This window comes from Scardinius erythrophthalmus (assembly GCF_964197995.2).
Source record: "Scardinius erythrophthalmus genome assembly, chromosome: 6".
Taxonomy (NCBI): domain Eukaryota; kingdom Metazoa; phylum Chordata; class Actinopteri; order Cypriniformes; family Leuciscidae; genus Scardinius; species Scardinius erythrophthalmus.
The window spans coordinates 9115493-9143455 of NC_138226.1; the positions used below are offsets into that span (position 1 = coordinate 9115493).

The following is a 27963-nucleotide window of genomic DNA, read 5'->3' on the forward strand; positions in this document are numbered from 1 at the left end:
CTTTTTATTACCTGTTGGACCTGCAGAAGCCAGTCTGGACTCCACAGAATACCGTATCCCATCATCAGCTGAGCCTGACGTTCTTAGAGAGTAGTCAACAGAGTCTGAAGCTTTTCTAGAATCCTCATACGACCCCGAGGTTTGCTTGCTAACATCATCTGAGTCAAAAGTTTGTCGAGAACCACCATACGTGCCAGATGATTGTCGAGAACCACTATATGAGCCAGGGCTTCGTTGGGAATCACCATATGAACCAGAAGTTCGTTCAGAATCACCATATGAGCCAGATGTTTGTCGAGAATCACCATAAGAGACAGGAGTTTTTCGGGAATCCCCATATGAACCAGATGTTTTTCGAGAACCGCCGTAGGAGCCAGAAGTTTGCCGAGAGGAATCGACTGATCCTAATGTTCATGAAAACTTCCCAATTCAGCTCATTATGAGGAAAGATCACATAGCAAACCATTTTAAAAGTAATGTAGATGATTGTTGAAGCAAGTAAGAATGGATTATGGTCAATCCTACTACAAGGCCATTGGGCACCAGCCTCCCTTGTTGCCCACACACCATGTCACAGGAAGTAAAAACAACCCCCAAAAATCTGATGTTAAATCTTATTTTAAATATATATTTAAAAAATACAATAATAATAACAATATTATTATTATGTGACTTTGTATTATTGAATTATGTGACATTCTGTAATTGTGATATAAAACCTGTATCTCTCATAATTGTGACTTTATATCTAAAAACTACAACTTCAGCTTTTCATAAATTTAACTTTGTAAGGTGGCAGATAAAAAATCGAAAATGTAGATCATAAATGTGAGATTTTTTGACAATATTAATTTATACAAATATACATTTTTACAAATATAAGAAGTAAAACAACAACTTAATTACAGTTTTCAACAATGACAAATGTAGATTTTGTACACATCAAAACTGCATTATTGCACCATTGGCATGGGCCATAATCCATCCTTGGGTATAAGCCATTTATTATAAAATTAGAATAACACACCTCTAAAGAATACTTTTGCAATTAAATGTAAAAAGACATTTTCTCATTGCGTCACACCAGTAGAGGGAGCCAAATACCACAGTGGCTCCTTCCATAAAAACACACAGTTTCATGAGTAATACTAAAATTAAACCTCAAATTAATTTATAAATCTCCTTGCCTTCAATACCCTGCTAAAAACACTAGCTTAGACCTGGTTGACCAGTTGGGGAAAATGTACTTTGAGTAACATGAGTGATTAACAAACTGAACTTGCTAGTTGCAACACTTTGGCCTGGTTTCACAGACAGTGCTTAGATTAAGCCAGGATTAGGCCTTAGTGCAATTAGGACATTTAAGTAGCTTTTATAAACGTGATGCGAATCTTGAGACAAAACAATGGCACTGACATATTTTAAGATATTTCAGTGCAAGTTGCTTTCAGTTAAAACAGCTAAAACATGCATTTTAGTCTGGGACTAGACTAGACTAGTCTGTGAAACCGAGGATACTGTTCTTTTCAGATGTGTAAGATAAGTATGCAGCCCAAATGTTTTCTTTCTTGAACAAAATTACTATCAACAAGTTGTAAATTAACCAACAAAAGCACAAAAATGCATTACTCCAAGCCACTGAAGAGTTCAACAGAGCAATAAATGCTACTGGTGAGCAGTGCTGTCAGACAGACCAGTTCAGACCTGACACTGAACAGAGAAAGCTCACCTGTCTGCTGCTTCTCAACAGTCTTTCTGCTGGTCACCGGTGGCTGCTGGATCGGCCGAGAGGAGGGAGGCGTCGGCTGAAAGTGATACGTATCATTAATATACCAATTCACATAAATAAACTGCAAATCAGACAGTCAATCAACATTGAAATGCAATGTACAGAAATAACAGCATGTACATTGATAAAAATGCACATTCTTAAAGAGCGCCTTATCTTGTTTTCCCAAGTAAAAAAGTCTAAGCATCCTTAAAACAACACAAATTTGCAAAACTGTTGTAAATATTAGATATTATTGCTTGTTTTCAAATAATTTATCTTGTAAATAAGTGTATTTTGTAAAAAAAAAAAAAATATATATATATATACATATTCCTGAGGGAAAAGCTGAAGTTTCGGCATCATTACTCCAGTCTTCAGTCACATGATCAGAATTCAGATATCATGCTAATATGCTGATTTATTGCGCAAGAAAAAAAAAATCACATTATTATCAATGTTGAAAACAGATGTGTGGAAACTAGTATTCAGGATTCTTTGACAAATAGAAAGTTCAAAAGAATAAGAATATTTCAAATAAAAATCATCTGTAACATTATAACTGTCTTTAAGGTCACTTTTGATCAATTTAATGCATCCTTGCTTAATAAAAGTATTCATTTATCTGACTCAAAAAGACTTAATATGTCTAGCAGATTTGCTTCTCATGTGAATTGATCTTGTTTTAAGGACATTTAGATATTTCTACTTTGCTATGTTTAGGGGAAAACTAGAGTATACATTTCCTTAAAGTTAAGAGACATGGACTAAATGCCATGAAAATCCAAACAATATTAATAAGTACATCACCGCTTATTCCTTTCATACCTGTTCCGACAGTTTAATTTCATTTCCCTGATTATGTACAAACACCTTGACAAATACAACCATGACCATCTTAAAACACTAGACGGCACCTGATGTGGCAAATCAAAGAACCGTGGCACTGACAGCACAGATATTTACTCACACACCGCGTTCAACCAACTGGGAGCGAGATTCAGACATACTGTACAGCTAACAGTTAACAAAGGTCCTTGAAGAAAAGCTGCCATTTGAAGCGCAGACACAACGAGGGCCTGACCTCGCACTTTACAAAACACGCGCTGCTGAAACGGCAGAACCCACTGATGAAATACCAGGCATCGGGTTCTAGAACACTCTGATCCTCAGATTTCACGCCAGGATTGAGAAAAAGGAGACTTTGCCGAGAGGACATGGAGTGCTCTGATGGCCAGTGTGAGAGGATGCTGACAGCGTGTATTTTTGGACTAAGAGAACGGCCGTCTTGGGGAATGCAGGCCACGGGTCCCGGGGTCTAAAGATAGAGGTCAGGAGTGGGCAGCTAGGGGTCTGTCTGGCTAGATGAGGAGGGGCTGCTAAACATCTGCCATCACGGTCACTGCTGCGGAGGTGGAACAATCTGACCTTGAACACATTACACTGAGTTATGCTGGAGGAGTTGAGGATATGGAGGAGATCATATGGCACAGAAGGATATTTCCTTGTGCATTAAAAAAGGGGCCATTCTTTGCTGCCATGTGTTTTCTGCATCATGGTCTTCCAGGAGAGCAATTTAGATCATCACTTGGAATGTACTGGATTATTCTGTTGTTGTTATAGGTTGGAACACTTCAGTAAACTTAGGAGTCTAGATCAGAGGTTTTCAAACTATTTGATTCCACAAAATATGATGATATTTTAAATTCTAAAGACCCATTTATACTGTGGAAAAAATACAAATATTTTAAACTTGTAAAATCATATCTGAAAACTCTTACTTTTAATGTCAAATTTGTGTATTGAAAGTGAAAGTGAAAAATAATCATATTAATGGCATAGAACTGACATAATTCATTTTATATATATATATATATATATATATACACATATACATATATATATATATATATATACATATATATATATATATATATATATATATATATATATATATATATACTGTAATATTGTAATTCTAAAGTTTAATTTCTATATTTAATTCTGTTCACTCTTCAAGTTTTCCCTCAAATTGTTATTTTATATATAATAATTTGCAATACAAAGTATTTTAAATAAAGTCAGTTACCAATCTCTTAAATTTAAATGCAATATCATTTATCGTCTCAGACTTTTGGACCATAGCCTTCTCTAGGTATCCTTAATGATTTTGAGAACAAATTAAAATAAAAATAGACATGCTAAAATGTAATTTCTTTTCTTTTTCATAGAAAAAGTGTAATGAAGTCAAACTGTTTACCACTCTCACAAGACTACTTCTCTTCCACTAGATATAATAATCTCATGAAATTGGATTACACAAAATTAGGCCTACACAAGAGGCTGTCATGCAAAAATGCATGTCCACCAGGTGCCCTCTCCTCAAATGCACTTTCTAACATCCAAGCAGGGTTGGATTGACTGTGAAACAAGCGTGGAAAATGTCCCAGGGGGGAATGTGGCATCCTTTAAAATGGATTCCATGGTAAGATAAAGGAAAGTTTACTTTACAGCACTTTGGAAAATGCTGTCTCTGTTTCTGTCACAGCATGTTAAAATGCATTACATACTGTAAGGCAAACAAAAGCTGTGTAATTTAAAATTACACGGTTAGAAGCAGCTGTTTAAAAAATGTTCAAACAAATATAAATACTTGTAAGTGAAAGGAAAGAAACGGCAACCTCCAAACAAGTACAATATACTCATAAAATTCAAACACAAAAAAATGGCCAAAATGTTCTCAAATTGCACTACACTTTAGCACTGATGAATAAACCAGTCAAACAAAAAGCAGACTCTTATGGAAGACAATCCTTGCGGTCCACACCTAAGAGCCACCTGGTTTCTTTCCATTGTAATTAGCTCTGGCATGCTCAGACAGGGCCTCGCACATCAGTAGCAAGGGTTCATTTCAATTTCCACATGGCCTATTTCTGGATTAGTAACACAAGGCATGGGAAGATGGGCTTTAACATCTGGGATTGGTCTGGAGATAATAGCGTACATCTGGGACTTTCCCCCAGAAGATGAGCAAGTGTACAATGACAGACCAGTCAGAACTTTGTAAATAGCCCGGAATCTCGGGATCATCATTTAAATGTGGAAATTAAATCGATCACAACAAGATTACAAATTGTGAGCTTGGCTTCACATGGTTATCAAACAAAGCACAACAAGCAAAATGAAGGCAATACCTGGACTGATGGTGGTCTGTCTCCATCTCCACTTGCTCCATAATCACCTGATCCCTGCAGATTCTGAGGGTTGAATGGAAAACTGCATAAATTCTCTTAGAATGTTAACAATGAGAAAGGGTCATTTCATCACACTGTTTTCTAGACAGCTGGAGGGCATGTAGTACGTCATAGGTCAAACTGATAGGCATTTATCCTGTGGAAAACCTAACTTGAGGCAACACATTCTTTTCTTGAAAATGAATGGAAGTGAATTCCAAGCACGCACATCAGCCGCAGATAGATAGCAATCAGTCGACAAACACTCCAGGTACTCCTTTAAATGAACAGTTTCTCACCCTCATGTCATTCCAAACCCATATTGTTTTTGTTCTTCCACGTAACACCAAAAGAGATGTTAAGCATAATGTCCAATAATCTTCCTCTCTGCTTGAGCTCTTAAATCTCTTTTAGACCTGTGTGAAAGTGAAAAATTGCACCTTTTGATGCTTTGCGGCAGGTTCATAATTGATTCTTACGTTTGTAATGTGTTCCTCACATACAGTACAGTATAGTTAAGCTATCATTTGGCTTCAGAAGAGTTGTAATATAGGCCACAAGTCACATGAAAAAACTTTTGTGATGATTTCATGATGTTTTTTGGAGCTTAGCAGTATAAATGAAATTGTGTCGTCTGGAAAAGATCTCAGACATTCTGTCTCCACATCTTGTTTTGTGTTTCAAAGAAGAAGTTTTTTTTTTATTCCACAAAGCTTTAATTGTGTTTAATGTAAATGTAGCTAATTTGGGAGGGCTTTGGTTCAATTCCCAGGAAACAAAGAACTGATGAAATGTATACCCTGAATGCACTGTCAGTCGTTTTGGATACAAGCATCTGCCAAATGAATAAATATAAATGTAAAGTGATGCCGCATCAAACCTAAGATGAGTCGCCTGGGCAAAACTGCGCACCAGGCGATCTATTCCTTTCACTCTGGTCTCATTTAAAAAAAAGACTACATAACAACTGGGTGAGCAATAAAAACCGAACACACACACACCAAGCTTTCCTTTTTTAAAAAGACAATCCACTTGTTTGAGTATGCGGTTATTTAAAGACCTTGCTTTTTCCACTGATCTCCAAGAAACCAATTTCAGTTCTTCTCACCTCACTGCATTAGCTATTCGTTGGTTTAATCACCCATTTTAGAACCGCTCAACTCTCAACAAAGCATACCAAAATGTGTTTATGCATGTCACATAAGTAAACTGTCTTCTCATTAGTCAGAGTACACCTGTTTATGTTCCATCATCCTTCTAAATGGACAGACAAGTTAGCTCCTAGAGCTTATTGTAGCGTTATCTGTAGCTGTTGTTACACACACACATATGTATATGAATATACACTGCCCAGCCAAAAAATATATAAATAGGCAAATGTATAAAAGTCTATGACTGGATCATTATTGCACTGATTATTATGTGTCTAGCATGTTATATATTTGGCAACAGTTCTTCTAACCCAAACTGATGGAGTGTGTAGCTTTTCATTTCTTAAACAACCATGTAGGATGACACATCATGGACATATTCCAGGATGACAAAGTCAAGATTCATCAGGCTCAAATTGTGGAAGAATAGTTCGGATGGAGCATGAAGAATCTTGACATTGTCATCCAGGAATATGGCCATGGTGTGGGTTGGGAGGGAGCATGAAGAATCATTTTCACACATGAATTGGCACCTCTGAGTCCAGACCTTAAATTCATTGAAAGTCTTTGAGATGTGCTGGAACAGACTGTACAGAGTGCTTGACTCTTGCATTGTCAATACAAGATCTTATTTCTCTTGATGGAAATACATTTTGTGATGTTCCCACCCACAAAATCAGACACTGCTACTTTTTACATAAAACATTTCCCATTATGAATTATAACACAGCTTGGTTTGTTGGTCCATTGGGTCAGATTGCTTTCTCACCACAACCGAACTGCTCCAGGGTTCATTTTCAATCAGACCGAGACCACCTCATCTAAGCCATCTCTGACCGATTATCTTGGTTCAGATCTGAGCGCAATTGCAGTGTTCATATATGCCTAAACAAACCAAACTAAGGGAAAAAATGCATTAGGTTCCAAAACAAATGCTCCAAATGAGCCAGGTGTGAAAACACACTTGCTCTCATTAGAGAACTTGTGTTCTTACCGCATCGAAGTCATCCTCATCTTCTTCACAGTGCCGCTCAGCCGCCCCAGGGTCTCTCACCACCCTCAGATCACCGATAACACCCTAGAATACACAAGCACAGATTGGTAAGCTTATTTTGATGGTCATGGCAGGTGTGGTGACATATAGTCCATGTTGAATGGCAGCTGCTCATTAGAGACTGAATACACTGCTCTTTTTCATGCTAATGCCTTCCACGACAGAAATGCTGGCAGTCAGATAACAATGTGTGCCTGATATCTTACTTTTCAAACACATGGCTATCTGTCTCCATGTGGGATTTCCCTTTTATGGTTTGCGGCACAATTTCAACACAGATGGGGATAACATTCAATACAATCCACCAAAACAACACATTCCTACATTCAATGGCTAACATACATGTCTCATTAAATGGATAGTTGATCTAAAAAATGAAAATTCAGCCAGCGTTTAATCACTCTCATGTTGTTCCAAACCTTTCTGACTTACTTTCTTTTGTGGAACACAAAAAGAGGTGTTTAGCAGAATGTTGACGCTGCTCTTTTCCATACAATGAAAAGTGAATGGGGTCCAAAAGCTCCGTAAATGACAAAAAGCACAATAAAAGCAGTCCATTTGAAGTCTTCTGAAGCCATATGATAACTTTGAGAAGGACCAACATTTAAGCCGTTATTCATAAATGAGGTAGCAAATTACTTCAGTTTTGGTTTATTTCACACACAAAGCTATCATGTGGCTCCAGAATATGTGAAGTATAGTGTATGGACGACTGTTAGGGTACTTTGGTTTTGCTTCATGTAATTGTTTGGAAATGTCTGCTAACCATTTATGTTCATCAAGAACAGAATAAACATCCTAATATTTCCTTTGGTGGTTTACAAAAGAAAGAAAACCATACAAGTTTGGTGCGATTCATTTTTGGATGAACTATGTCTTTAAGTTGATCTCCATTCAAGATCCCTTTATTTGGGGTAATAAGTTTTAAGTTGCTGGTTAGATCTGACAGGACTTCCCCTCTCATGTCTCACGAACTAAGGTCAAAGGTTTAGGAGCAGAATGCAGTGAAGGAAGCTTTAAGATGTCTTAATTGTCCTTTTGTGTCACGTTATGACCTCCACCGAGACCCTCTTACAGCCCCAACACAGGGTCAGATTTACAGGCCTGATTTCCCCACAGTTCTGCAGATAAGCACATGCTCTTAATGAGAGGGATGGAATAGCAATCATATCCTGCCTAATCAGGTCTGTAATTATGATGGCCATCTACTTATGGTGGAGTTCCCACAGGAAATGGAAGCCACATGAAACAAGGAGTCATACTGAACTGAACAAGATCCATCTGCTTTTGAGTGGACATTATGAGCTCTGGGAAATATGAGGCATTCCTGCTGCCTCAGTTGCCTCACTATGGTTATTGAACAATATGCTTGAAAGCACTAGCATAACTGCAGAACACAAGGCAGTATATTCAATCACATTTCTTCACAGATCAGCAACTGGTTAAGAATCTGCTGGCTTATATGAGTAGTATAATATAAAATATTTTTTTGATGTAATTTAATTGGCTACATATTTATTTATTTATTCTAGGATGATTTATGTTTAATATTAAGTTATTTAGAGGCACTTATATTTGTAATGTTTTCAATAAAAACTCAATATTTTTATCAAGAACGTAACATATATTTCCTGTGATCCAGACAAAAAAAATATCTTGAGTTTTTATTTAGGACCATGACAAATATGCCTCTAAATAACTATTAAACTATTAAATATTAAACTATTAAATATTAAACATAAATCATCCAGGAATAAAGAAATAAATATGTAGCCAATGAAAGTACACTAAATATAACATTTTAAAATAAATATTAATAAATACATAAGTAATACATAGAATATATACTAAATATATAAAACTAAATTAATAAATATATAGAGATTAAATTGAAATTAAGAAATTAAAGAAATTAAATTGCATTAAATATTAAATTACATTTTAAAATACATATAAATATATAATATATTTCATAAATATAAAACATACTGAATAAATGATAAATAAATAATTGAATAAAAATAATTACAAATAAAATAAAATAAAGAATAGTGAAAAAAGAATAGGGTAGCGGTCGACTGGTTCTCACTGATCTGAGATCAAGCTGTGGGGTCAGCTGCTGGACACTACCACACAGGAGCTAATTGCTCCCCTGTGGTTTCTTAAAGCAATTAACTACTCTACTCAAACAAGGAAAGACGAGTGGACTTTTTTACAACCACAGAATGTATGTTGTTTTTTAAACAGGCCAATTTGAGCAATCAAATCATGTAGGAGTCACTCAACCACAGCAATTTTTTATTGCACTTTCCCTTTTCTAGCCTAAGTTAACCTTCATTTGACTTGTTTTCACTGGGATACAATTATATTAAACCATGGCCTGTGTACATACCAAAAACTTATCTGAGTCTGCTCCACTGGCATGGCCAACAAACACTCCAGCTCCGGCATCCAGGTCCATATCATCTGGGGACCGCTCGAAATTGATGACTTGAGGGTCTGAGTCACAGTTGAAGTAGAGGGAAACCTGCTCATTCAAAACACTGATGGAAAACCGGGTCCAGGTGTTCACCATGGAGGGCACGGAGAATTTGGCCGCCTCGTATGAACTCTGCGAGTCAGGCTCAGTGTAGTAGAAGATAATATTCTGCTTGCCCCTCACCACTGCCGACAGCTTCACACCAACATACATGATGTTCTGGGTTGGGTCACTGATGGAGAAGATGACGCCAGGGTTGGTGGACGTGGGCTTTATGTTGAAGATGAGGGAGAAGTCACGGTAGAAGGGGTTGGGCAGGTGGGCCGCAGCTGACTGTCCCACATTGGAGCTTGGGCCAAACACATAGCCAGGGCTGTTATCATTATCAAAGACTTTGGAGACGCCATCAGGTGGAGGATCGCCAATTAACTGTAACAGCGACACTCCACTTTCTTCTGTGGAAGGAAAGGAAAAGAATATGAAGGGACTTTACAAAGAACAATGCAAAAGTGAATGGTCAGGGATGGGCAGCAGGCTCGGGCTAGGTTAAAAGCACTTTATTAGTCTGCTCAAACAAATATTGTAGTGTAAAGTGTTCAACAGCTGAGATGGGAAATCAAGCAGTGAGTATTGACTTTAGTTGTGAAATCCTGTGAGAAAGTATTATTTTTGGCTGTACTGTACATACTGTAATATCTTTGGTAGGGCTGGGTATCGAGCTCAATACTTTTTAGGCACCGACCGAATTGCCTCGATACCATCAAGTATCAAATAATGTCTTGTAGTTCGGTACCAGATTTCGAAACCTAAGGGCATGATTGGCTGTGGCGAGGCGTCAAGAAAAAACAGTAGTTTACACCGGTTATGCCCAGAGAGGTGGGTCACACGTGAGGCTGGAGTGTGTATGCGTCCCAACCCCTATAGATGGAAAAGATGTGGAAAAGATCAAAAGTGTGGCTACATTTCACCAAGCTCTATGCCAAGAGTGCGCGAAGCAATATTTGCGACAAGATAACTGCTACCAAGACCAACAACACGACAAATCTGATGAAGCACTTGACAGTGCACAGAATAAACTTAAGAGCAGAAAGTTACTCCGTCTTCAACTGCAAGAAGAACTGGAGCGCGTCACAAATGAACCAAAACTCACCGTATAAGCTACTAGCCTCACAGACATGAGAAATAGGCCTATAGAAAGCTTGAAATGTCTACTTTTAAAGAAAACCAATTTGAATCGAAAACAAATACGATCTGATTATGTAATCCAAATGAAACGTGTATTTCTCTCTATACGCGCACGTTCACTATACTGCAGAGATAACGAGTCAGAAAAGTCAAATTCATCTTTGCAGCCAACACTGACTCAAAAAACACTAGTTTATTAATAAACAATTAAAATGTCTCCTTGCAATTTTTTCACGACTTGAAAAAAAGCTTATGCGTGTGCTTGAGCGCTGTCTGTAAAAAAAAAGTAAAAAAATAAAACCAAAGTTATTTTAGTTAATATATAGGCAAATGTAATCTTGTTAAAACATATTTCATAAATGTTTTATTTTTTTTCTAAAAAAGTATCATTCAGGAACCAGTATCGAAGTCAAGGTACCGGTATCGATATACAGTAGAAAGATTTTGAACGATATCCAGCCCTAATCTTTGGTGAGCTAAAGTTTTTCTTTAGAAGGAAAATTTGTCAATTAAACAGACAGCTGACTCTCTAAAGAATAGTCTATTTTATGTGGGAATTTTTGATATCCTGAAAAAAATACAACCCTTTAGATTTAACAAGAATGTACATTCATCGCCCAGTTTTAATAGAAAGTGACCCCTTTGTTCCCAGACACTATGTATGTAATGCACTGATACCTTCAAAGTAAAAATGTTAATGATTTATACTGTGAACAAGCTAAAAAATTGATTTTATAAGACCCATGAGGCTGCAATAAGAACTTTATACTTTACTCAAGAGGATATAAAACTTGTTTTGACCTGAGAAATGGAAGTTTCATGCCAACTACTACAAATATAGGTTTCTCCAAAATAAAAGTCATGTTATCAGTAGTTGACACAAAGGATTCAAAATAATTTAAATTCCTAAATGAAGTTTTAGAGACAACCAATTTCAATAAAATAAAAATAAAATAAAAAAAGAATTCAAAAAAAAAAAAAAAAAACATCACTGGATACTACTTTTTGCAGATGATTATATATATAAATCAAAGTCAAGACTATTGGGTGAGATCAAAAGGCTTGCACTAAAAAACCATGGATAGAAATCTTCAAACTCATGCTAATATCACTCAACACAGACATATTTAGCTAGTTGTGAAGATAAGCTAGACATGGAAACATCACAGGCTCCATGTGCTGACATGTCATGAGGAGGAGGGAAAGGTGTGAGGTTACAGCTGGACAGCTTAAGAACCTTCCTGCCTCCACACACACACACACACACACACACACACACACACACAGCCAAACAAACACACTGCATCCTCTGACAATTCTGCTTTTGAGCAAGGACAGTGTGTTTCTTGTTAAAACAGCCCTCCTTTTTCTATCATACGGAAGATGATTTTGTTTTGTTAGACAAAGCACATGTAGCATGAAAAGGAAAACAAAACGGCATCAAAACAAAACAAAACAAAACAAAACAAAACAAAACAAAACAAAACAAAACCCTAATGAAACGAATCAAAACAAAACAAAACAGCATGAATAAAACCAAAACCAAACAGCATGAAAAGAAAAACAAAACAAAACAAAACAAAACAGCATGAAAAGACAGCTAAAACAAAACCCTAAATAAAAAAATAAAAAAACATACAAATTAAGTGCTCATTATGCTAATGCATAAATGTGTGTTTTGTAATCATTTGCAGAAACATAGAGAATTACTTTATGTTCAACTTCTAGAACTTTGAGCTGCTTTCATGTTGAAAAATAAATGTTTTAAACCATGACTTGACTTTCTGAAGTTCTGAAAAAGACTACCAAGTATAACTCACAACCACATGGTCTTATTTATCAAACAAAGATCAAAGACCTTTAGGGGCTTACATATTCATCATTAAGTTCTTCAGATGGTGCTTTTTGTTATGAGTTAAAAAAAACTCTTGCCTTTGTTGCACATGAAAGGATTAGAAAAGAAAACACTTACGTTTGGTTTTGGTGTAAACCAAAGAATCAACCCTATTCTTTGGGTTGATTTAACTAGACACAGGTGAAACACTGTTCTGAGTTTCACTATTCAAAGAGTGACCCATGTCTTTAGATCATGACAGTATAATGACAAGCTTAGAAGAGGAGGAGCTTTTGGAGCTAACCTCGCATTCCTGCACATGTTCAGGTGTTGCTGTGTAAACAGCAGACATGCTAAACCAGCGTTCAGAATGGCTAATGGCCACATCAATACAAGACTAAATTTTTCTGAGACATGTTGGGCTTATGAAAATCACTTTAGGGAAAACCAGAAACTGTTGCTTCTCTGACAGCAGGCAATAAATTCTAATGCCAGAATCCAGATGTGTGCCGGGATAACATACAGAAGTCCCTGAGGCCATGTGCGTCTGCTCTTGTACATGAATACAACAGCCCAGATATTTGACACTACCGACTATCATAAAGACTTATTTTTACAACTGAAAAGTGCTTCCATTTTTGACAGCATCATAATTACTAGGAAAGACAGAATAGTTTTAAAGTAAATGGATGCAACCGATTTACTGATGCATAATGTATTGGGGGATTTAGGATTAGACCTGATTTTATTTTTCGGGAATTGACTGATTGAAATAAGTATGTTACATACCAAAAATTGTAAAATTAATTAAAATTATTTAAAAATAATTAAAATATAAAACATATTTCAAATAAAAATATATAAATATAATAACAATTTAATTTGTTAACATAGATCTTACAGAGTACAGGCACAATTTATTCTTACTGAAAGTAAATCTTTTGTCTAAAAACATTATGTCAGTTCAGTTGGTTGATCTGATTTTGTACAAAACAAAGTAACTAGTTTTAGTCTATTAACTTCTTTCCATGTCACACACTGCTGATGAGACTGATGTGGCATCCATATGTTCACCAAACAAACCAACCTTGACATCAGTATGTGGTCAATGTTTTACTAGCCTGTTGTAATATGGTGAAGATCTTTAAGGGCCACCTTGTTAGAGTTAAATATTAGCGTTTTTAATTAAATAAAGTGCCTGTTTATCTTTTGATCCATACTAGCGTTCTTGACCTCTTCGAAACTAAATGGGTTGGTTAAAGCAAAAATAAAAACTATTACCTTTCTGGGTGGATTTATTACTGAAAACACAAATATGACGTTAAACAACAAAGTCACCCATCAAAATATGACTTAAGGGCTCATGATAAACGCTGAAGTCCTTTCTCAAATTATAGCTGATCAGGGCATATTACATAAAGGGGCGGAGTCCACATGCTGAGAGTATTTGAGGCATATCTAAATGACAAATGGTCTTATAAAACTGAAATATTATTGAAAACTGCTTAATTGTTTATATTGTTGCATAATTTAAACTATATTCATCACCTTCAATAGCACTTCAAACTGAACTGAAATTAAAAAGTGTAACTCTCCCTTTCAAGCCCACATATACTAAAGGCAACATAAACAAGTAACTTCTAACTTGCTCTGCGAATTTTAGCTTGATGTTAGATTAGTTTACATAAGTTTGCCGTTTTAATCTAAGGCTGTCTCAGAATGCAATTTCTAATCAAGCATTTTAAATAAGATGTGAGCTATAATCAGTTTATCCTAAAGCTTTAAGAGCCTCTTACTAGTAGGCGTCCCTTCTTAATCCTGACAGAAAACGCTAAATCATCAGCATCATTCACTTGCACTTATCAAACGTCAGCAATCAAAACGCCACATGACCTAATTATGCCAAATAAGCCTGTATTAAAGACTTGTTGACTTGTACCTTTTATTGGACACAGCATTAAAGCCTGTAATACAGTTCCATGCAATTGGAAACCTGCACAGCATCTTTTGCCAATGGAAGGAAGAAGTACGATCCAATGACATCAACACTGCCAATTTACCCCAGCAAACCCGTTTAACCTTGGAGGCACAATACAGACACAGAGGACAAGATTCTCAACACAACACTTCCACATTTTTACTTTTTTCTGACAGTCGAGTCATCTTGGCAATTGCAGGAATTGCCCTCTCAGTTGATCCATTACAGAATGAATTGAGCACACTGTCTATTGGCACTCAGAGGCTCTATTGTTGTGGAAAAGGTCCATGGAGGGCCTCTGACCCAATGAGAAATCTCGCACAATCGCTTCCATTTTCCCAATGAAACCATTTTTTCTAAATCTAATAGCTCCATCTACAAGCTTCACTGGAGTCCAGACACTACATAACCCCATTAGGATCTGTGACACTATTTGAGAAAGCTTTCAGAACAGTCACAGGAGGATATGAGATGGGTTCATACAGAAGATGAAAGTGTGTGCGTGGAGTGAGAGGGAGTAACTTTCTAAAAGTAATGACAACTACGAACAGAACAATTTGCAGTAGCTTGTAGTAGCTCTATACTACTATTTTCCACTTTACTTTTAAAATAATTTAGCAAGGATCCATTAAATTCATCAAAAGTTAATACATTTAAAATGATACAAAATATTTAGATTGTTCTTTTGTACTTCCATTCATTAGAGTATTCTGACAAAACATGAATCACAGTTTCCACAAAAATATGAAGCAGCACAACTGTTTTCAACACTGACAATAATAAATATTTCTTGAGCACCAAATCAGCATATTAGAATGATTTCTGAAGGAAACGTCAAATCCTTCTGACACTAAAGACTGGAGTAATGATGCTGAAAATTTAGCTTTGACATTACAAAAATAAATTACACTTTAAAATATATTCAAATAGAAATAGTTTTTTTCTGTATTTTTGATCAAATAAATACAGTCTTGGTGAACAAAAGAGACTTCTTTCAAAATCATTTTAAAAAAACTCCAAACTTTTGAATGGTAGTGTACATCAAAGCAATACATATCTGTTCTTTGAGAAGTTCCATTCATTTTAGTAAATCAATTTACATGAATCAGTTACAAAAGTCTACAAAAAAAGTCTACACATAAATATCTGCAATATCTTTCAATGTAATACGGTCATCATAATTCAGACTGTATTTGTGCCAGATAAACACATATTCTAAAAAGAAATTGCTCTGTTAAAGTGCTTTAATAGTTAACTAGCTTGTATAGTAGCTTGGGAGGTTAAGGTTTCAGTGTATAGTTTCCCCAGAACCGGTCCGCCCCAAGGGAATTCTGATGAGAAAAGCAAATTCCTTAAAATAACAGACTAATTGACCAAAAAACAATCAATTGTAGTTAAAGGAAGACTAGACAGTCTGTTACACATTAGCTTGCCCTTTGCACATGGCCCCAGAGCCTCACAAAGGCTAACAATGGCTAGACACTGTCACACTTAACAACCTATTGCGTGACAATTACGCTTTCCAACACTAGCAGAACACCTGGAATTCACTTTTCAGTTTGCGATGAAATAAATGTCAAATCCTTCATATGTAGCTAACATGAGAACCATATAATTAGCATAACTAAATCTATGAACACAACATGAGCAGTCTGCTGCACCACAGGGACCATCAAGGAAGCTTTACAGATGCTGAGAAAGCCTCTGACATGCTGCTTGCATTATAAAAAACATTAATATTGTGGTTTGATCTTATCTGCCAATTAGCCTCGAATGTCTCAAAACACTGCCTAATCTAATTTCATTTAGATGTTTCCATTATTTAAGATGACTTTAATTAAGGCTGATGACTAGATTATTTAAACATACACACAAAAACAAGGCTCTGTTTACACCTAGTATTAAGTTGCTAACATAGGAAGACCAATAATAGTCAGCTCACATAGTCTTAGTTATCAAAGCATTTCTACCATTAATTCCCAGGGGATAAAAAAATAATAATTGAAGTTCATTAAAAACATGTTGAACTTTTGTGACAACATGCCCCAAAAGTCACAATATACGGGGTACGTTGTCACAACGTAGGGCTTTGTAGCGAAATTTGAAACAAAATGCAGCCATTTTCAACATTGATAATAATAAGAAACTTTTCATATCAACATTTATGTTAGCATTTGGCAAATTCAGTTTTATACTAGCCTATATATATATATTACAATACAATATATTTCACTATATTGCAGTATTTTTTTATTGAATACTATACATGCAGCTTTGGTGAGAGAGACTAAGAGACTTCTTTCAAAAAATATTAAGAACATCTTACAAACCCCAAACTATTGTTTTGGCCACTAAATTTGTAGTTGCCCCAATAAAATGTGACAGCTTTGTGACCCTAAACTGAATTTCTTCCGCTGTGCCACTTCAGAATGACTTGATAAAACATGATGTCCACTCAAAGTTGTAAATATAACAAGCTGTCTGAAAGATAAAGTCTTTTTAGACACTCTTTTAAGATAAAGGCCATTTGGTCCCAGCAAACACAGCTTACAGTGCACTAAAAATAATGTACTTGAACAGAACTTGAAATTCAAGCTAGAGACTCAGCTGTTTTTTTATCATATAAAACCATGGTCCGAAGCTATTCATCATGACTCTATTTGCTCATTGTGTATTTATACATGTTCATTTGCTTCACATGACAGTTTATTCTGTAACCGTGTTTCTAGATGTTTATCACGAAACCACACAAATACCAACTGAATGTTCTCAGGATTTACTTGGCAGAGGATTGCGATCATAAATTCAGCCTGAACATATGGACTAGCAATTCTGTGTTAAGTCACTCCTGCCAAAAATGTAACCTGAAAGCTGCATTTACGGCGTCTCAGCACAAAGACATACTTATTAGAATACAGATGGTTCTATCCTCCAGTCACAGAGACATGAACATTTATCTGTCCTTCACCGTTAAGAACAAACTCTGGAATGAGAGGGAAAAGTCATATGAATGGCATTCACTGTCAAAAACAACTCAAGATCAAAGTGTATGCATCCCAACCATTTATTCAATAAAAAGAGCTCATGTTTCAATAAGAAAAACACATAGTTCCAGGCAAAGTACATCAGAGTCCTTTTTGAACATCTTTATTTAATAAAACCAAATTAACTTACAACCAGAAGAGCTCATGGCATTTTCAACATGCCTACAAACAGCACCAAAAATTATTCTGCTTAACTTGCATTGCTATTTATTAATAAATCAGAGTAAAAGGGACTTTCCACTGCCTTAACAGGAATGTAATATATCCAGCTTATTGGTGATGTATGGATAGGTTAACAATTTGACCACTAACTGCATACTCAGATAAGGAACAGTATGCATTAGAGAAGAGTAATGTGTAGAGGTGTTTCTCTGTATTTACCTAAACTTGACAAATAACAGTTCTAAGATACCCCAATTAAATGTAGGTTAAGAAAGAATGTGGGGTATTTTTATGGTAAATTGTTTGACAATCTCTTGTGGATTTATTCTTTTAAGTTTACCAAGTCTGACCACATGTACTGTATGAAACTATGATTATCTGAATTACAATGCACAGGGAGAAGTCACAATTTAAATCATACCTCTCACTACCACTAATTCCTCAAACTGCTAAAATAAAGTTAAGCTACACTAAATGATCTTAAGCAGATCCCTATTTATATAATTGGAAAATTAAATGTACTCAACAGATGTGTGTACTGTTGATACTGGATGTATTCAGTGCTTCACAAGTTGGTTAAGAGTCATGATTCCCCACACCCTCTGACCAATGAACTTACAGGACATTTCCAACCATTCTCGATTTCATTTCGCTCAACAGATAAACAAAACTTTAAGCTAGGGATTCACATTTTTTTGCATACAGGTCAAAACAATGCCTGTTCACACGGATCTGTGAAAATTACTATGAATTATGGATGCCAGGCCAGTAGTTGGCGATGTCACTTTGTAAAGAAACACTACGTGCATATAGACTGAACATGTAATACGTCACCGCTTTCATAAATGAGTGTTTTTGTAGTTTACACAGAGACGATTACAATATGGTTTTCAAAAACTTGCACTTTGAAACCCGTAAAAAAAAAAAAAAAAAACGCCATTGTCGTATAAATGAATGGCTAAAACACATAAAAAGATTTAAAAATGGTATTGTGCAAATGGACCCTACATTTGGCCGATCTCACGAACCGATCGCAATTTGACAATGTAAAACCATAAAAAGTTACCGCCGACGCACGAGGCTTTCACGACAAGTTCTGCTTTGTAACTTTGCAAAACATTAGCAAACTTTATTTAGAGAAGGTTGTCTCAATTCAAACGAGTCCACACACAACATAACATGATGTATAGATCTTGAGAAAATCCTCACGGAGTGCTTGGCTAAAGCTACAGTACCTCCAGGAACCGATCGCATGGCAATCGTAACAGTGTTTTCCAACGTCACTTGAAAGTTCAACCAATGGAAACTGGATCGAGGGTATGGTGGGTAGGGACGATATGTAGAGGCCAAATCAAATGGACACTGTTTTACAGCTGGAGCGCGCTTAGACTGGATCGATCGCTCAGATTGACAGATATTGATTTACAGTGCGCCATAGAATAGCAGCGCACAGCTGAAACAGCTGTGGAAGATCATCACTCACCAGCCAGGATCTTATTTCTTGTTACTTATTCTATGTATAAATATGTGTATGCTTTGTGGCATTTACACATGTAAGTAGTTCTTTTGTTCAGTAAAAGTTAGCCCAGATGCAGTTGACATGATTGTGAACAAGACCAAATTTGATTTTATGACCTGTCATATATACTTTCTAATTGCCATCATGTCAAGCACGAATAATAAAATAAATCAATAAATCGCATCACTTTTTTCTGGGGGTTTTCCAGCAGTGTTGTAACATATAAACGTTTTCTTACCAAAAACGAATCAAATGAGACCAGGTACTTGATTTTCTATAGGCCATAATAAGCAATTACTTTTAAGTATGCCGCTTAAAATCACGTGAAATCATTAAATATGCCTACAGGGTTTAAGTGGTTAACAGTGCCAGTCAACAGAGAGCTTACATATCACTTTTATAAAGCTTGAATGATCAGGATCGGGCGAACATGATGACAAGAAATTGGTACAAGAAGTCGGTATCAGCTGCTAAAATCCTGACCCCTATTTTAAGCCAATAAAATATATTAGAGCTAACTAAAAGCTAAAAACCACAACAATTCAAGACCGTGGGAACAGAGTCTCATGTGTATTGAAAAACAAACACATAAACATGCAAAGACTTGATTTAGTAGTGCCATGCAGTCATCCTTCACACTTCCATGCAGTTTTGACAAGCGTGCAAAGTGAATACATTAAAACATCTCCCCAGAGACTCTGAGTGCTTACAACGGGTGAGGACCACACAACACTTACAGACAAACAAAAACCCTCACCAAGACTGGTGGATGACAAACAGACAGACAGGTGGCACTGGTTGAAAATGCATCTTTCCTTTTTTTGAGAGAGATGGCATTCTAACCGTCCGTTACCTTTCTGGTTACTAACTGACAAGCACCGATACCCATCATGCTTCTCTTCAGGCAAAGAGTGGCACTCCACGGGGAGGCGGCCCTCATCCAGGAGCGTCCAGCAACTGTCACGCAGGACCTCGCAGAAACTGCGACAGGGCAGTGGGGGTGGCAGTCCAGACGGGCCGCACCGCGGTGTCAACAGCAGGCAGAAAAACCATTCCAAACTATGATGGCAGTTTGACCGCAAAAGCCATGCCCATTGGGTTAAAACCACCTGAACTTCCTCCACGCTGCTTTGATTTAGAAAATTGGGCACCATGAAACTATCCACTCTCGTTCTGGTGCAAAATGGCAAATCAGGACCGACTGGCAAGCAGCGAGAGGATTCGACAACCGGCATGCTAGCTACAAAATACTCACTTTCAATGGTTAGTAGATTATCTGAGACAGAGTATTCGGAGGAATACAATGTCGAGTTATCAGAATCATCATGCTCAGTAGAATTACGCCCATTTAAATGATTATATGTGCTAACATTTTTAACTAGAATGCTTTCATTAAACTGACTGTATGCTGGGTCACTGACGCTCTTAAGTCCATCCATCTGGTCCACTTTGGTCTCCAGCTTGAGGTTTCCCACATGCAAACTAGCATTTTCAACAGAAATACCTGAAACGTTGGTTGACGTAACATAGGCATCCTGTCTTTCAAATTGAGAAGATCCAGATCCGGATCCAGAAGCAAATTCATACCCATTTACAGATTCAGACTCATCCCCCAACCCGGACCTGGATATGAACTCTGATTCCCCCTCAAAATGACCTCCATTGTAACTGACCTCTTTTTCCACCTCAATTACGGAAGCACTTGTACCTGCTGTCCTGGTCGTTTCTGTCCTCGGTTGGGATGTGGGCCTTATGGTTGTCAGGTAGGCCGGTGTCTGCGTGCCCTTCGTATTCGAGATATCATTCCAGAACCAGCCATGTGTGTGGCGTATGCTCAAGCACACCACAATAAAGAGGCACAGCCAAAACCTCAGCTCAGACATCACGTTCACTTCCAGTCAATTCAGCAATTCAAACAGGATCCTGACATGCCCTCTACAGTAATCCACACCACACACACAGAGACTCGTCCCTGGCTCACCGTAAAGTCACCACAATCAGCCCACAAGCCAGGCAGGAAAAGTTTAGAGGAGGAGTAACATATTTAAAAGAGAGCAGGGGGCTGCTTCGTCATTGGCCGAGCTTGGGACCTTTTCCTCCCCCGTAGCTCCATCTCCCCTTTGTCCTTGTGAAAGAGTGTCTCTGATGATAGATATTCTTACCAAAAATGCCTCCAAGGCGTGCTTTTGTATATGCCGGTGCTTCTAAATGCCCTCGCTGATGGAATTTAGAGTTGTTTCAACTTTTACAGCCTTTGTAGGGGCACAAAAATTCCACAGACCCACTGTTACACAGAAACAAGCTGCTTAAAACACCTCTTAGATACAGACATTTATGCTTTAAACAGGGTTTTGTTGTCATTTGCTGAAGCTCTGTTTTTCATTAATTAAAAATTAATACTTTTTTGTTCATTTTCTGAAGGAAATACTAGTGCTTGCAAAGCATGAAAAAAATAGATATTTAGGTAGTTTATGAAATGTTGCATCAGGGACACTTTACAGCGAGTTATCCAAAGCAACATAACAGTACCGTTGAAAATTTTGAGGTAATAGTTATGCACAAAGCGTGCATTAAATTGATTAAAAAAGACAGTTAAGTAACTTTTACAACAAAAAAAAAAGTTTTAAATAAATGCTGTTCTTGTGAACTTTCTATTCATCAAACAATCCTGAAAAAATGTATCATGGTTTCCATAAAATATTAAGCAGCAAAGCTGTATTCAGAAATGCTTCTTGAGCATCAAATCAGCATATTAGCATATTTGAAGGGTCGTGTGACACTGAAGACTTTCAGCTTTGCCATCACCGGATTTTCAAATATATAAAAACAGAAAACTGTTATTTTAAATTGAAATAATATTTCACAATATTACTGTTTGTATTGTATTTTTGATTCAATAAATACAGCCTTGATGAGACTTCTTTCAAAACATGTCAAAAATTACCAACCTCAAACTTTTGAACAGTAGTGTATATAGTAAAATTATAAATGTGATAAATTCTACAAATTTAATGGAGTCTGTATGTTACGAGAGATAAAATTATTATTGATATGAATAATCAGAATGCCTGAGGAATATCAATATGCAACCACTCAATTAAATATAGTTAACAAATGCTATAAAGACCAAACTATGCTACCTACTTAGGACAACTGTTTCATTAAACTTTTTATCCTTCTTGATACAAACTGTGTTCCCTGTTTAGGAGAGACGTCATAAATCATTTCATAACTATGTCAATGAAGTTCACACAGAAGCCAGCTTTGAGCTGGAACAAGCTGTCTAAAAACTTGCTTACCTCCAGCATATTGGCTTAAACCAACCCCCAATACAAATCTTGTTCTCTGGTTTAAACTTACAATTAGCTTTGACAGTGGCGACCACATGTTCTGTGCTTCAGTTACAGAGTTATCTTGTGCACTTGTTCAGACAAGCCTACGGGAGCTGGTGACAGAGACCCTCCACATGCTAACTGACACTCTATAAGCACAGTCAAACTACAAATATTTCTCCTGAAGAAATTTACAAATATGAACACATGCATCAGTGGACATTGTGCCTCTCTCAGTATAATGTAAAAAAAAAAAAAAAAAAAAACATTTACTGGATTACGTTTCACAAGAAAATACTATTTCTGTCTTATACTTTCAAAATGTTGAATATGTTAAATTTCTGAATTAATTACAGAGTGTAAACTGTGTCCACGCCATTTTTTCCAGTATATAACGTATGTGAATATACCATCGCAGATTCACATAATGCTATATTCCAAATAGTATCCAAATCCCTGAAAATGTTTTACATAAAGTCACTATTACTATAGCATGAAGAAATCAGAACACAGCCACTTTTAAAATTACTATATGTTTTTGTAATTGCAGGAGACAGAACTATAAAAAAAATTAAGTGCACATTGTCAAAAAAAATTGTCAATGTGCTCTTCAGTCAGAAACAAATGGACTACAATTTAGCCGTGTTTCCACCGCAGGATCTTTCCCCAGGACCTGAGGACTTTGGGGTGGTACTCTGTGTGTTTCGACCGCAGGAACCAGGATCTAAATGAAGTTCCAGACAAAAATTTCCCCCTCAGAAAGTCCCTGCTCACGAGGTAGTAATTTTTTAAAGTTCAGGAACTTTTGGGGGTTGGACTTGGGCGCTGAACACGCTGATTGGTTGAGTTCATGCAGCATTTTGATTGGTTGACTACACACAGCATTTGATTTCAACCACCACTTTTAAAAGTCTGTTGTGATGCATGCAGTAAGAGTTGTTTGCAATTCAAATCAACAATGGAGTTTAAAAAAATACGACAGATGACGAGATTCAGGCTTTATTAAGCTTATATGCAGAGGACGAAAGAGTTCCTGGGACGAATTGTTCCGGGTAATTTTGGTGGAAACGCGGCTTATGACTAAATAGTAAATACTGACAAAATTTAAAAGAAAAAAAGCTAAAAAGCTAAAAAAATACAAATAAAACCCAATACTGGTCATTTACTTGTCTGGCTTTTAATTTAAAGCAATCCACTGAAAAATAATGATTTAAACATTTTTACAGTACAAAGCTAATTTTACTATTGTGAAGTACTTTGGTTAAAAGTTGAGAAAAATAAATAAAATAAACTCAAAAAGTCTAAAATCTTAATGAATAGTTTCACTCTTTGACAGTGCAGACATCTCAGAGTAACAGTATAAGTCAAAAGATACAATGAAGCCTTGTGTTGTGTTGTGTTTTTCTTATTATCCTCAGAGCTGAATTTATAGTAAGATGATTCTAGGATGCATAATCACTCTTTTGGGTTTTGATGTGAACTGGATAAAAAGCTGAACCAGGGGATTTGGTTCAAAGAAAACTTTAGAGTTCTCTTCTTAAACAGTGAAAGGACACAATGAGGCATGCAGATATTTCAGAAACCTACAACGTCTGCCAAACCCCTTGAGGCACAATAGAGAAGTCAACCCCTCAGCAGCCCACAGTGAGTGTGGGAATTGCATTAACAAATGCTGAGCAGAAGTAGACAGTCCTCAAGAACACAGCGAATCTAGCATTAACTCAGCATAGCATTTAGATTTCAAGTGGACTCTGCTGGAAGGATTCTCATAGGTTCTGTGGCAAAACCTAGTGAGCAGCCTTGTTGTCTACTGCCTATGTAGACATCTACCTTCAGAGATAGAGTCCCAAACTGAAATAGAACCTCATTTAGAACAATTTAAACAGACTCTTCTGTAGGTGTGACCAAAATCACACACCGAATTTCCTGACCATTAAAAAGTGCACTCTACAGTATATGGTATGAATCCGCCATGTTGGATTTGTCATGTGACCTACAGCGTCAGTTGAGTCGTTTCATTGCCATTCCTAACTCCTCCCCCAAAAGTGTCCATTGGATGTACGCTTCAGAATCTCACCGGGTACTCTTCGCCAACTGTTTTATACTGGACATACTATTTACCTACTATGTATAGGAAGTATGCAACATCTTTGATTTTTTTATTGGCCATGTCGCTATGCATAATGGGATTGACTTCTACAAGGAGGATACAAGCAAAGCTACATTAGAACTTGGCCAAAAGAAGGAATTATGCTGCTTACCTTTTGGGAAAAGAATTGAGAATTGAGCCCACAATTTCTTAAAATGCTGCCTATATAAGCAACTTGGTTTTAGAGCAGAGCCCATTTGTTAACAAAGATTGGAGGAGAAAATCCTCCCAAAATAAATCGATATTAAGTAACCAAAAATGTTTTATTATAGAATTCTGCCAACATGCAAGAAATGCATACAGTAAAGTTGATTAGACTCCACTGCAGGTTAAAGGAAGTACGACTGACTTCATTATTTTTTCTCCTCATTTCACAGGAAGTAAAGGTTAATGAACTGCAAACACAGCTTTACCCACAAGGACACTGAAACACGAGCAGCCATGAGAACATGACATCAACACATGCTTCTTATTACCTCGAGCCAAAATGTCACATACATCACTGAAGCAACTAACAATTCAATAACTGGCTGAAGTCCTGCTGTTAGCTTTTACATAAGGGTTAATGCTAAACCTCATGATTCAGGTCATCCATGGGTGGGAATCTTAGTTTACAATTCTCCACGGTGACTCCCTCGCAGTCGTGACCTTTCTCGGCACACACTCAGGGCCAATGTGTTTTCTGCCATCACCCAAAAATATTTGTTTGGTGGATGAAAGCTGCACTCATCAGGGTGTGATTTAACATGAATTTTAAAATGTAAGGCAGCTTTTACTCATTGCCGTTACAGAACAAAAATGCTTGTGATGTTTTTCTTTTGGGGAGTCCCTCATTCCTTTATGACTGAACTGGGATATTCTTGTGCCAAGGGACCTATTTGGAAAGTTTGGCATCTGAGCTTTGTTTTGAGGAAAACTTGTATTAATCATACAACAATAACAGAAAAATAGGTGTCACATGTTAGTCTGAGGAGTTTGAGGTGCTCAGGATATATGGGATGTGCAGCCAGAAAGGATGGGTGGCCAAAAGAAACAAACATCCAAAACCGGCATGTTCTCAGTCACACTCCTCTGCAAACTCCTGAGGAAACTGAGCTTTCCTGACATTTCCTGCCTCTCACTGATGAGAGAAGTGTCCTGGACATGTAATGTCCTTGGGTGTGTTTGAATAAAAAGATGGTTTGGACGGTGTTCATCAAATCTACATGGCCTCATATGTATCTTCAACTAAATTACCAAATTAATGCAATAATTGAAATAGATGAAAACTATACAGTGTACACTGCTGTTTAAAAGTTTGGAATTGTAACGGTCACCAGCTGGAGTGCCCTTGAGAGCCACCAGAGGGCACTCCACATAAGACTATTATGACTCACAAACTACATTTCCCATAACTCAATCCCCGGACTCATCATCACTTATCACTGATCACATTCACCTGTACCTCATTCACTGATTGCATTCACCTGTGTCTCATTATCCTGTTAGTCTCAGTCTATTTATACCATGTTCATTCATTTACTCACCGCGAAGTCTTGTTTAAGTGTTACACTGCAATTCCGAGCGTTTTCCCTGGTTTCTTGTCTTTTGGTTTATTTGGATTTCTTGCCCTGTTCCCTGGATTACTCTTTTGCCTCTGGTCCCTGCCTGTTTTGTTTGTTTCTTTGTTGGTTTGTTTGGACTGCCTACCTGTGTTTTGACCCTTGCCTGTACATTGGATTACGCCTCTGGATTGCCCCATACAATAAAGCTGCATTTGGATCTCAACCCTCGTCTCGGTGCAGTTTCGTAACAGGAATAAGTCCGATTTTTCAAAGAAATTACTGCTTTTATAAAGCAAAGAAGCATTAAATTGATCCAAAGTGGCAGCAAAGACATTTATAATGTTACAAATATTTCTATTTCAAAATAAATGTTGTTTTTTAAAAAAAAAAATTATATTCAACAATGAATCCAGAAAAAATACATCAAGTTTTCCACAAAAATATTAGGTGTCACAACTAGATAGATAGATAGATAGATAGATAGATAGATAGATAGATAGATAGATAGATAGATAGATAGATAGATAGATAGATAGATAGTAGAAGAATCTTTAACAGTCACCTTTTGGTTTAAAGGCATACAGCATATACAGTATATAAAATGACATATGGGGTTTGGACTGCATTGAGGTGAGTAGGAAAACATTGTCAGATAATTGAAAGGATCTTGTGAATTTGAACAAAGCTTTCTATATTTACAGGTGACAGGGAACTTGTTGAGTGCATGTAATTAACTTGAGCATAGGGATAATAACAGCATTTCATCCTGTTTCCGCTGTCTACAGGCTTTCTTTTTAAATGCAGAGAGAGTCTGAACCTCTTAGCCAAGCTGACATGCCAAAAGCAGAAGTTATGAGATGTACAAATAAGGTGTCCTTGATCCATAATAACACAGTAACAGATGTGACACAGGTTTACAGCATCAGCAGGAACACACAGAATAAAAAACTTGATTAAATATATTCATTGGGTTTTTCCCACTGAGATATGTCATTACATAGTCAAACAGCACTGAAGCAGACATTCATACAGGCTTTTTGAGGTCAATTTAAAGCAGTTAAAAATTCTGAACTGTTTACTCTAAAATGTTTCACCAAAAAAAATATGACGGAGGAAGGTCCATGGTCACACAGTCTCCCTCCCTGAATATAATGTTTACATGCTTTAGAGGGACTTACAAAGTAAACTCTCTCAAAATGATTTATTTTAGTGTGTGTTACTGATAAGGAACAACAGAATGTTTTACAGCAACAAAAAAAAACATAGCATAATATTATTTGCCATTACTGTGATTTAAAAGTGTGGTTATGGGCTAAAATAATCATGCTTTGTGGCTCCTGAGCTTTGCAATGTTGAGCAGTGCACAGAGGCAAAATTATAGATGGATCACCTACTTAAAGGAAAAGACAGGTTTAGATCAGATTAAACTGAACAACAAATTACAGATTTGATTAATATGTTCTTTTAACACCAGCCAAAGGGGAAAACCTAGTGATCACATGCTGAAATTTAGTGTAACCTCGCTCTTTCT

The 27963-nt window shown here is 36.7% G+C and overlaps 1 protein-coding gene across 9 annotated transcripts in view; it reads right to left on the reverse strand.

Annotated features, from left to right (window-relative positions):
- Nucleotides 1-27963, reverse strand: part of col18a1a (collagen type XVIII alpha 1 chain a) — a 79810-nt gene that overhangs the window by 15701 nt on the left and 36146 nt on the right. For 2 of the 9 annotated variants that reach the window (XM_081369567.1, XM_081369566.1), the window contains exons 3-6: nucleotides 9599-10140; nucleotides 7147-7230; nucleotides 4963-5025; nucleotides 1730-1805 (exon numbers count right to left, since the gene is read on the reverse strand). In XM_081369567.1, coding sequence (XP_081225693.1) covers nucleotides 1730-1805; nucleotides 4963-5025; nucleotides 7147-7230; nucleotides 9599-10140 — 765 coding nt within the window. Of the gene's footprint in view, nucleotides 1-1729; nucleotides 1806-4962; nucleotides 5026-7146; nucleotides 7231-9598; nucleotides 10141-20164; nucleotides 21536-27963 lie in introns of those variants that run through there. The other 7 variants (XM_081369565.1, XM_081369560.1, XM_081369562.1 and 4 more) reach the window with 7 other exon arrangements.